Here is a 12,451-nt window from a genome sequence, read left to right as displayed (position 1 = left end):
GACTCACTCACTCAGTAAGTGATCAGATCTCACTGAACTATGACACAAGCTGTGTTTATCTGAGTTACATTTATACAGACTCACTCACTGGGTAAGTGATCAGATCTCACTGAACTGTGACACAAGCTGTGTCTATCTGAGTTACATTTATACAGACTCACTCACTCAGTAAGTGATCAGATCTCACTGAACTGTGACACAAGCTGTGTCTATCTGAGTTACATTTATACAGACTCACTCACTCAGTAAGTGATCAGATCTCTCTGAACTATGACACAAGCTGTGTCTATCTGAGTTACATTTATACAGACTCACTCACTCAGTAAGTGATCAGATCTCTCTGAACTATGACACAAGCTGTGTCTATCTGAGTTACATTTATACAGACTCACTCACTGGGTAAGTGATCAGATCTCACTGAACTATGACACAAGCTGTGTCTATCTGAGTTACATTTATACAGACTCACTCACTGGGTAAGTGATCAGATCTCTCTGAACTATGACACAAGCTGTGTCTATCTGAGTTACGTTTATACAGACTCACTCACTGGGTAAGTGATCAGATCTCACTGAACGATGACACAAGCTGTGTCTATCTGAGTTATATTTATACAGACTCACTCACTGGGTAAGTGATCAGATCTCACTGAACGATGACACAAGCTGTGTCTATCTGAGTTACGTTTATACAGACTCACTCACTGGGTAAGTGATCAGATCTCACTGAACGATGACACAAGCTGTGTCTATCTGAGTTATATTTATACAGACTCACTCACTGGGTAAGTGATCAGATCTCACTGAACTATGACACAAGCTGTGTCTATCTGAGTTACATTTATACAGACTCACTCACTCAGTAAGTGATCAGATCTCACTGAACTGTGACACAAGCTGTGTCTATCTGAGTTACATTTATACAGACTCACTCACTCAGTAAGTGATCAGATCTCACTGAACTGTGACACAAGCTGTGTCTATCTGAGTTACATTTATACAGACTCACTCACTCAGTAAGTGATCAGATCTCACTGAACTGTGACACAAGCTGTGTCTATCTGAGTTACATTTATAGAGATGGTGGCGGTGGCGTAGTGGTATTGTCACTGGGCTGGTAACCCAGAGACCCAGGGTGTTGTTCTGCCGAGGGTGGGTGGGTTTGAATCCCACCACAGCAGAAGATGAATTTGAATTCAATTAATAAATCTAGAATTAAAAGCTAGTCTAATGATGGCCATGAAGCCATTGTCGATTGTTGTAAAAACCCATCTGGTTCACTAATGTCCTTTAGGGAAGGAAATCTGCTGTCCTTACCTGGTCTGACCTACATGTGACTCCAGACCCACAACAATGTGGCTGACTGTTGCATGCCCTCTGAAATGGCCTAACAAGCCACTCAGTTGTATCTAACTGCTACAAAGTCAATTCCAAAGAATGAAACCGGATGGACCACCTGGCATCGATGTAGACACCAGAAGTGACAATGACAAACCCAGCCCTGTTGACCCTGAAAGGTCCTCCTTACTAACAGCTGGGTGCTTGTGCAATAGCCTGCAATGGCAGGACAGACCCAGCAGCAGAGGCGGTGGCACAGTGGTCTATAGTCGGGAGGGAGTTGCCCTGGGAGTCCTCAACATCGACTCCGGATCCCATGAGGTCTCATGGCATCAGGTCAAATATGGGCAAGGTAACCTCCTACCGATTACCACCTACCGCCCTCGCTCAGCTGATGACTCAGTACTCCTCCATGTTGAACATTACTTGGAGGAAGCACTGAGGGTGGCAATGGTGCAGAATGTACCCTGGGTGGGGAACTTCAATGACCATCACCAAGAGTGGCTCGGGAGCACTACTACTGACCGAGCTGGCTGAGTCCTAAAGGACATAGCTGCTAGACTGGGTCTGCAGCAGGAGGTGAAGGGACCAGAAGAGGGAAAAACATACTTGACCTTGTCCTCACCAATCTGCCTGCCGCAGATGCATCTGTCCATGACTGTATTGGTAAGAGTGATCACCGCACAGTCCTTGTGGACAATGCAAAACCTGGGCATCCATGAGGCGCTGTGGGCCATCAGCAACAGCAGAATTGTACTCAGCCACAATCTGTAACCTCGTGGCCCGGCATATCCCCCACTCTACCATTACCATCAAGCCAGGAGTCCAACCCTGCTTCAATGAAGAGTGCAGGAGGACATGCCAGGAGCAGCACCAGGCATACCTCAAAATGAGGTGTCAACCTGGTGAAGCTACAACACAGGATTATTTGCGTGCCAAACTGCATAAGCAACATGTGATAGACAGAGCTCTAAGCGATCCCACAACCAACGGATCAGATCTAAGTTTTGCAGTCCTGCCACATCCAGCAATGAATGGTGATGGACAATTAAACAACTAACTGGAGGAGGTGGCTCCACAGATATCCCCATCCTCAATGATGGGGGAGCCCAGTACATCAGTGCGAAAGATAAGGCAGAAGCATTTGCAACAATCTTCAGCCAGAAGTGCCGAGTTGATGATCCATCTCGGCCTCCTGAAGTCCCCAGCATCACAGATGCCAGACTTCAGCCAATCCGATTCACTCCACGTGATATAAAAAAATGACTGAAGACACTGGATACTGCAAAGGCTATGGGCCCTGACAATATTCCGGCAATAGTACTGAAGACCTGTGCTCCAGAACTTGCCGCACCCCTAGCCAAGCTGCTCCAGTACAGCTACAACACTGGCATCTACCCGGCAATGTGGAAAAATGCCCAGGTATGTCCTGTACACAAAAGCAGGACAAGTCCAACCCGGCCAATTACCGCCCCATCAGTCTACTCTCAATCATCAGTAAAGTGATGGAAGGTGTCATTGACAGTGCTATCAAGCGGCACTTGCTCAGTGATGCTCAGTTTGGGTTCCACCAGGGCCACTCAGCTCCTGATCTCATTACAGCCTTGGTTCAAACACGGACAAAAGAGCTGAACTCAAGAGGTGAGGTGAGAGTGACTGCTCTTGACATCAAGGCAGCATTTGACCGAGTATGGCATCAAGGAGTCCTAGCAAAACTGAGGTCAATGGGAATCAGTGGGAAAACTCTGCTGGTTGGAGTCATACCTTGCACAAAGAAAGATGGCTGTGGTTATTGGATGTCAATCATCTGAGCTCCAGGACATCACTGCAGGAGTTCCTCAGGGTAGTATCCTAGGCCCAACCTTTTTCAGCTGTTTCATCAATGACCTTCCTTCAATCATAAGGTCAGAAGTGGGGATGTTCGCTGATGATTGCACAATGTTCAGCACCATTCGTGACTCCTCAGATACTGAAGCAGTCTGTGTAGAAATGCAGCAAGACCTGGACAATATCCAGGCTTGGGCTGATAAGTGGCAAGTAACATTCGCGCCACTCAAGTGCCAGGCAATGACCATCTCCAACAAGAGAGAATCTAACCATCTCCCCTTGACATTCAATGGCATTACCTACGCTGAATCCCCCACTGTCAACATCCTAGGGGCTACCATTGCCCAGAAACTGAACTGGAGTAGCCATATAAATACCGTGGCTACAAGAGCAGGTCAGAGGCTAGGAATCCTGAGGCGAGTAACTCACCTCCTGACTCCCCAATGTCTGTCCACCATCTACAAGGCATAAGTCAGGAGTGTGATGGAATACTCTCCACTTACCTGGATGGGTGCAGCTCCAACAACATTCAAAAAGCTCGACACCATCCAGCACGAAGCAGCCCACTTGATTGGCACCCCATCCACCGACATTCACACAGTGGGAGCAGTGTGTACCATCGACAAGATGCACTGCAGCAACGCACCAAGGCTCCTTTGATAGCACCTTCCAAACCCACGACCTCTACCAACTAGAAGGACAAGGGCAACAAATGCATGAGGACACCAACTCACACACTATCCTGACTTGGAACCATATTGTCGTTCCTTCACTGTCACTGGGTCAAAATCCAGGAACTCCCTTCCTAACAGCACAGTGGGTGTAGCTACCTGTAGCAGTTCAAGAAGGCAGCTCACCACCACCTTCTCAAGTGCAATTAGGGATGGGCAATAAATGCTGGCCTGGCCAGCGACTCCCACATCCCATGAATGAAAATAAAACTCTCTCACTGGGTAAGTGATCAGATCTCACTGAACTAAGACACAAGCTGTGTCTATCTGAGTTACATTTATACAGACTCACTCACTGGGTAAGTGATCAGATCTCACTGAGCTATGACACAAGAATATTCATCATCACCCTCAGGCAGACCGTACCTTGCAGACCAAGTCCTTCTATCTACACCAGCTCTGCTGCACAAGATCAGCAGAAAAGAGTGAAGATATTACTGTCTGTAAATGGAGGAGAAAGGGGAACAGGTCAGGGAATGTCTGTAAATGACAGAGGAGCAGAAAAGATTGAGAAGGATGGTACCAGATCTCTGGAGGATATTGACAGACTGGTGCAATGGGCAGATACATGGCAGATGAGATTTAATGCAGAAGAGTGTAATGTAATGCATTTTGGAAGGAAGAATGAGGACAGACAATATAAACGAAATAGTACAAGTTTAAACAGTGTAGGATCAGAGATACCTGGGGGTGCCTGAACACAAATCTTTGAAGGTAGCAGGACAAATTAATAAAGCTGTTCAAAAAGCAGAGCAGATCCTTAGCTTTATAAATAGAAGCCTAGAGTACAGAGGCAAGGAGGCTCTGCTAAACCTTTATAAATCACTAGTTAGATCTCAGCTGGAGTATTGTGTCCAGTTCTGGGCACCAGACTTTAGAAAAGAATCAAGGCCTTGGAGAGGGTGCAGAGGAGATTTACTAGAATGATACCAGGGATGAGGGATTTCAGTTCTCTGGAGAAGCTGGGATTGTTCTCCTGAGAGCAGAGAAGGTTAAGGGGAGATTTAATAGACATGTTCAAAATGATGAGGGATTTTCATTGAGTAGAGAGGGAGACACTGTTTCCACTGGCAGGAGGGTCAGTAACCAGATGACAGAGATTTAAAATAATTGGCCAATAAAGCCAGTAGGAGGAGGTGAGGAGAAATGTTTTTAGGCAGCGAGTTGTTCTGATCTGGAATTCACTGCCTGAAAGGGTGAAGGAAGCAGATTCATTAATAACTTTCAAAAAGGAATTGGATAAAAACACCAGAGGGAAATTTTCCAAGGCTCCAGGGAAGGTTTAGGGGAGTCGGACTAGCTGGTTAGTTCTTTCAAACAGCCAGCACAGACATGATGGACCGAATGGCCTCCTTCTCTGCTGTATGATTATATGAAATGGTAATGATCAGGGAGCATCTGCATAAGAAGGAGAAATGGAGAGTGGTCAGTGAGAGCCCATCACCAGAACTGGGAGATGTTACAATGGACAGGGAGGGCCAGAGTGTCGGAGGAGGGGGAGAGAGCACGTACACACAGACAGAGTCAGCACCTTCAGGGGAGGAGAGAGAGAGGGGAACCAGAGAGTGTAGAACTGAACCCAGTCAGAGTCAGCACCTTCAGGGGAGGAGAGAGAGGGGAACCAGTGAGTGTCGAACTGAACCCAGTCAGAGTCAGCACCTTCAGGGGAGGAGAGAGAGAGGAACCAGTGAGTGTAGAACTGAACCCAGTCAGAGTCAGCACCTTCAGGGGAGGAGAGAGAGAGGGGAACCAGAGAGTGTAGAACTGAACCCAGTCACAGTCAGCACCTTCAGGGGAGGAGAGAGAGAGGGGAACCAGAGAGTGTAGAACTGAACCCAGTCAGAGTCAGCACCTTCAGGGGAGGAGAGAGAGGGGAACCAGTGAGTGTCGAACTGAACCCAGTCAGAGTCAGCACCTTCAGGGGAGGAGAGAGAGAGGAACCAGTGAGTGTCGAACTGAACCCAGTCAGAGTCAGCACCTTCAGGAGAGGAGAGAGAGGGGAACCAGTGAGTGTCGAACTGAACCCAGACAGAGTCAGCACCTTCAGGAGAGGAGAGAGAGAGGAACCAGTGAGTATAGAACTGAACCCAGTCAGAGTCAGCACCTTCAGGAGAGGAGAGAGAGGGGATCCAGTGAGTGTAGAACTGAAACAAAAACAGTAAATGCTCACCAGGTCTGGCAGCATTTATGGAGATAGAAACAGAGTTAACATTCATGTCTGTGTGACCTTTCATCACAAACTAATGGGATTAAATGGTGACAAATCCCCTGGACCTGATGACCTGCATCCTCGGGTTTTCTAAGAGTTAGCTGCAGTGAGAGTAAATGCACTGGTTTTGATCTTCCTTAGATTCTAGCACAGTTCTCAAGGATTGGTAGGCGGCAAACATAACCTCACTATTCAAGAAAGGAGGAAGGGAGAAAGCAAGGAACTATTGGCCAGTTAGCCTAACATCAGTAGGAGACAAAATGCTAGAATCTATTATGTGGGACGTGGTAATAGGGTCCTTAGAAAATCATAATATGATTAAGCAGTCAACATGGACATCAAAGAGAAATCATGTTGAATAAATCTGTTCTAGTTTCTTGAGGATGTAACTAGTAAGGTGGATAAGGGGGAACCAGTCGTGCATTTGGATTTTCAAGAAGCATTCGATCAGGTTTCACACCAGAGGTTATTACACAAAATCAGGGCATATGGAATTGAGGAATTAGCATGGATTGAGGATTGGTTACTGGACAGAAAACAGAGATTCGGAATAAATGGGATATTTTCAGGCTGGCAGGCTACAACTAGCAGGGCACCACAAGGAGCAGTACTCAGGCCTCAGCTACTTACAATCTGTATGAATGACTTAGATGAGGGGATTGTGCGTAATGAGTCCAGGTTTGCTGATGATACAAAAATTAGGTGGGAAATTAAGCAGTAAGGAGGACGTAAAATGGTTGCAGTGGGTTGTAAACAGGCTGGGTGAGTGGGCAGGAACATGGCAGATGGAATATAATGTCACGAAGTGTGACATCATCCACTTTGGTAGAAAAAGATTTTTTTTTTTTTAAATTATGAAGGGAGAGACTGAGAAATGTTTGCATTCAGAGGGAGCTGGTGACCTCGTACAGGAATCACAGGAAGTTAACATGCAGGTACAGCAAGCAATCAGGAAGGCAAATGGTTTGTTAGCTTTTGTAACAAAGGGATTGGGGTATAAGAGTAAAGAAGTCTCACTACAATTATACAGGCCATTGGTGAGGCCCCACCTGGAGTACAGTGTGCACTTTTCGTCTCCTTACTTAAGGAGGGACATATTTGCCCTGGAGGGAATTCAACAAAAATTCTCTGGTCTGGGTCCTGGGATGAGGCGATTGTTCTATTTATTCACAGAATGTGGGCATCATTGGCTCGGCCAGCATTTATTGCCCATCCCTAACTGTCCTTGAGGTGGTGGTGAGCCACCTCCTTGAACATAACTGAGTGTCTAACTAGGCCGTTTCACAGGGCGGTTCAGAGTCAACCACATTTCTGTGGGTCTGGAGTCACACAGGCGAGACCAGGTAAGGACGGCAGATTTCCTTCCCGAAAGGAAATTAGTGAACCAGGTGGGTTTTTAAAGACAAACTGGTAGTTTCAAGGTCACCATTGCTGATACTAGCTTTTTAAATCCCAGATTTATTTCGTTAATTGAGTTTAAATCCCTAAACTTTCATGGTGGGATTTGAATTCATGACTCTGCATCATTAGTTCAGGCCTCTGGATTACTAGTTCAGTAACATACCCACTATGCTACAGCACTCCCACTGTGCTCCATCTCCCCCTATGAGGAGAGATTGAGTAGACTAGGTCTATATTCCCTGGAGTTTAGAAGAATGAGAGGTGATCTGACTGAAACATAATAAATTCTTAAGGAACTTGACAGGGTAGATGCTGAGAAAATGTTTCCCCTGTCTGGGGAATCTAGAACACTGGGTCACAGTCTCAGGATAAGGGATCAGCCATTTAGGACTGAAATGAGGAGAAATGTCTTCACTGAAAGGGTTGTGAATCTTTGGAATTGTCTACCCCAGGGAGCAGTGGATGCTCAGTCATTGAGTATATTTAAGACAGAGATTGATAGATTTTTGGGTACTGAGGGAATTAAGGGATATGGGGATAGTGCGGGAAGGTGGAGTTGAGGTAGAAGATCAGCCATGATCTGGGTGAATGGCAGAGCAGGCTCGAAGGGCCAAATGGCCTCCTCCAGCTCCTATTTCTTATGTTCATTAAACCTCAGTCTGGTTCCTCTCAAGCTGCTGAGTGAGTGAATTAAATCTTTCTTGACAAATCTCTAAGATACCAGACTACAAGTCATGCCCGAAACATCATTTATTGGTTACAAATCAGAACTTAGTTAAATCTGGGCACACAGACACTTTATAGACATGTATAAACACATTTAAATGTAATCAGAGTTATCCAGCAGTTGAGCACAAATAGGGAGAGTATTTCACAAAACAAGTAACAAAGGTTAACCTGGTTATTCAGTGATTGACTGTAAATCAACACTAATGGATGCTGAGTATTAATTACAGCAGGGACCGGAGTCTGAGATTATAAATTGGTGAGTTTATTTTAAGAGTAATTCCTTCAATATCTGACATGTTAACAGCTGTGAACAGCCTGTCTATCAAACAGCTCAAGTCTGTTGGTGCTTACAAACATTCAGAGCTTAAACAGCCTCATTCTCGAGCAAAAGAACAGACTTTCTCCTGTCAATATAGAGCTGCAGGATTGGCCTGTGATCTGTTTATTGTTCATCTTTTGTTCAGTACATTTACTGAGTGGATTTAAATTGAAAACGAGGTTTGCAGACATGATGATTTATTCACACATGAATGAGAGATGCTGTGGGGCAGACGCTCAGTCCAAGAGGGGCAACTGACATCAGAAATAAACCCCAACTGTCAGAATGAACATGGTTCAGTCCTGGATGTGATTAACAGCAGCAACAGCAGAATCCAACCCCTGTAATAATCTGTGAACTCGCTGGTGTTTCAGCAGGGTGGATGACTGAGTGAATCTCTTCCCACACACCGAGGGGTGAAAGGCCTCTCCCCAGTATGAGTGCGCTGGTGTACAGTGAGTTCAGATGATCTCTTAAACCCAGTCCCACAGTAAGAACATCTGAATGGTCTCTCGTCAGTGTGAACGCGTTGATGGGACATCAGTTCCCTGGAACATTTGTAGCAATTCCCACAGAATGGACATTTAAAAGGCCTCTCCCCAGTGTGAACTCGCTGATGTGTCAGTAGCTGGGATGACCGAGTGAATCCCTTCTCACACACTGAGCAGGTGAACGGCCTCTCCCCAGTGTGAATGCGCTGGTGTACAGTGAGGTTGCCCGATCGCCTGAACCCAGTCCCGCAGTGAGAGCACCTGAACGGTCTCTCGTCAGTGTGAACACGTTGATGGGACATCAGTTCAGCGGAACATTTATAGGAATTGCCACAGTCAGAACATTTAAAAGGTCTCTCGTCAGTGTGAACTCGCTGGTGTCTCAGCAGATCAGATGAGTGAGTGAATCCCTTCCCACACTCGGAGCAGGTGAACGGCCTCTCCCCAGTGTGAACTCGCTGGTGTGTCAGCAGGATGGATGAGTGAGTGAATCCCTTCCCACACTCGGAGCAGATGAACGGCCTCTCCCCAGTGTGAACCCGCTGGTGTCTCAGCAGGTTCGATGAACAAGTGAATCCCTTCCCACACACGGAGCAGGTGAATGGCCTCTCCCCAGTGTGACTGTGTCGATGAGTTTCCAGTTGGGATGGGTAATTGAATTCCTTCTCACAGTCTCCACATTTCCACTGTTTCTCTGCAGTGTGACTGCACTTGTGATTCGACAGGCCAGATGATTGGCTGAAACCTCGTCCACATTCAGAACACGTGTACAGTTTCTCCCCACTGTGAATGAGGCTATTTGCTTCCATGGTAAAAGTCCGATTCAGGACCCAATGAATCGAGTGCCTCTGTCAGATCCTGACGTGATGTTGGGTTTGAGTTTCCCGCCTGCAAACCCTCCCTTTCTAATCCCCTGCAAAATGAATTTAAAACAGAAAAATCGGAGTGAGAGAACCCACAAAATACAAAGACAGGTTTTGAAATTGAGCTGAATGAATCTGGTAATTTCTGGGACCAGAATAGAGAGTGGGCGGGGCTTCAGGGTCCCAGTGACCAGGACAGAAAATCATTGACTCATTGATTTGATTCTCACTCTGCACACAGGGGCTGGAGAACTGAACCCAGTCAGAGTAGAGGGAGGGAGAAAACTGGCAGAGGAGGAAAGAAATGGTGCAGATGGTGTCATGGGTTTGGATTTCAGCACAGGGAGGAGGGAGAGTGTGTGGGACGGGGATTTACAGCTTTGGGGGAACAAGACAGGAAAAATATTTCATAGAAACTAGAATTGTCTGTTTTGAATTTCTATCCTGTACTGACAGTGATGACTTTGATAAACCCCTTTCACAGGGGATTAGGAGAGGATTTACAGACATTGATTTTATTCTCACTCTGCACACAGGGGGTTTCTCACCATCCTTCCTGAAGGTGTTAGTATATGCCAGGGTCACTGTTTATATCCCAATGAATTGGAACAAATAAACTCAAATCAAGCCCAACATCAAGATCTGACAGGCACTCGATTTATCAGGCACTGAATATCATCAGCCTTTGAACATGAGGCTTGTTCAGAGATCACTGAAGGCAGCAGCACAGTAGTTAGGAAGGCAGATGGGATACTTGCCTTCATTAGCCAAGGCATAGAATATAAGAGCAGGGCGGTTATGTTAGAGTTGTATAAAATGCTAGTTAGGCCACAGCTGGAGTACTGTGTACAGTTCTGGGCACCACACTATAAGAAGGATGTGATTGCACTGGAGAGGGTGCAGAGGAGATTCACCAGGATGTTGCCTGGGCTGGAGCATTTCAGCTATGAAGAGAGATTGGATAGGCTAGGGTTGTTTTCCTCAGAGCAGAGAGGGCTGAGGGGGGACCTGATTGAGGTATACAAAATTATGAGGGGCATAGATCGGGTAGATAGGAAGAAACTTTTTCCCTTAGCAGAGGTGTCAATAACCATGAGGAATAGATTTAAGGCAAGGGGCAGGAGGTTTAGAGGGGATTTGAGGAAAATCTTTTTCACCCAGAGGGTGGTTGGAATCTAGAACACACTGCCTGAAGGTGTGGTAGAAGCAGGAACCCTCTCAACATTTAAGAAGTATTTGGATGAGTACTTGAAACGCCATAGCATACAAGACTACAGGCCAAGTGCTGGAAAATGGGATTAGAATAGATAGGTGCTTGATGGTCGGCACGGACACGATGGGCCTGTTTATGTGCTGCATAACTCTATGAAAGCAAAAAGGCCAATTCATAGTGTGGAGAAACCGCACACATGTTGTGTGTGTGGACGAGGCTTCAGCCGATCATCTGGCCTGTCAAATCTCGAGCACAGTTACACTGGTGAGAAGCCGTGGAAATGTGGAGACTGTGAGAAGGAATTCAATTACCCATCCCAACTGGAAACTCATTGACACAGTCACACTGTGGAGAGGCTGTTCACTTCCTCTGAGTGTGGGAAGAGATCCATTCAGTAATCCCACCTGCTGACACACCAGTAAGTTCACAAGTGACTGCAGGGGTTGGATTCTGCTGTTGTTGCTGCTGTTAATCACATGCAGGACTGTACCATGTTCATTCTGACAGTGGGGTTTATAGATGCTGATGTTAATATTCTTTATAGCTGGAGTGGAGTTTAATATTCCGGTAATCAGTTTGCTTTACCTTGTAACTTTTACTCTCCAAATAAAGTCTCTTCCTTTGGGCTATTCTCAAGGTTTTGTGGATGAAACCAAACAGTGATTTACTTGTACTTCTTGTAATTTAGTATATTATATTCACGATCTGGTCTGTTCTATATTGGGAAGACCAAATGCAGATTGGGTGATCACTTTGAGGAACACAAATAAGAAATGCTGGAAATACTCAGCAGGTCTGGCAGCATCTGTGGAGAGAGAAGCAGAGTTAACGTTTCAGGTCAGTGACCCTTCATCAGAACTGGCAGATATTAGAAATGTAAAAGGTTTTAAGCAAGTAAAGCGGAGATGGGGCAAGGGATAACAAAAGAGAAAGTGTTGATAGGACAAGGTCACAGAGAATAACGGGGTGGGGGGGTGGGGGGGGGTGTTGAAATGGCCAGCAACCGGAAGCTCAGGGTCATACTTTTAGACTGAGTGGAGGTGTTCCGTAAAGCGGTCACCCAGTCTGCGTTTGGTCTCACCAATGTCGAGGAGACCACATTGTGAGCAGTGAATACAGTGTACTACATTGAAAGTAGTACAGTAAATCGCTGCTTCACCTGAAAGGAGTGTTTGGGGTCTGGTATATTGAGGAGAGAGTAGGTAAATGGGCAGGTATTACACCTCCTGCGATTGCAGGGGAAGGTGCTGTGGGAAGGGGACGAGGTGGTGAGAGTAATGGAGGAGTGGACCAGGGTGTCGTGGAGGGAATGATCCCTTTGGAATGCTGAC

General features: G+C 46.1%; 2 protein-coding genes across 2 annotated transcripts in view; one reads left to right on the top strand and one right to left on the bottom strand.

Moving 5' to 3' along the window:
- Positions 1 to 12,451, top strand: part of LOC137349252 (zinc finger protein 229-like) — a 725,490-nt gene that overhangs the window by 93,595 nt on the left and 619,444 nt on the right. The window lies entirely within an intron of this gene.
- LOC137349299 (zinc finger protein 420-like) overlaps positions 1 to 12,451 on the bottom strand; it is a 47,906-nt gene that overhangs the window by 30,582 nt on the left and 4,873 nt on the right. The window contains exon 2 of the mRNA XM_068014842.1: positions 8,979 to 9,957. Coding sequence (XP_067870943.1) covers positions 8,979 to 9,853 — 875 coding nt within the window. The 5' untranslated portion in view covers positions 9,854 to 9,957. The remainder of the gene's footprint in view (positions 1 to 8,978; positions 9,958 to 12,451) is intronic.

The sequence above is a fragment of the Heterodontus francisci genome, chromosome 34 (assembly GCF_036365525.1).
Source record: "Heterodontus francisci isolate sHetFra1 chromosome 34, sHetFra1.hap1, whole genome shotgun sequence".
In the NCBI taxonomy this organism is placed as follows: domain Eukaryota; kingdom Metazoa; phylum Chordata; class Chondrichthyes; order Heterodontiformes; family Heterodontidae; genus Heterodontus; species Heterodontus francisci.
This window is presented reverse-complemented; position numbering and strand designations above follow the sequence as displayed.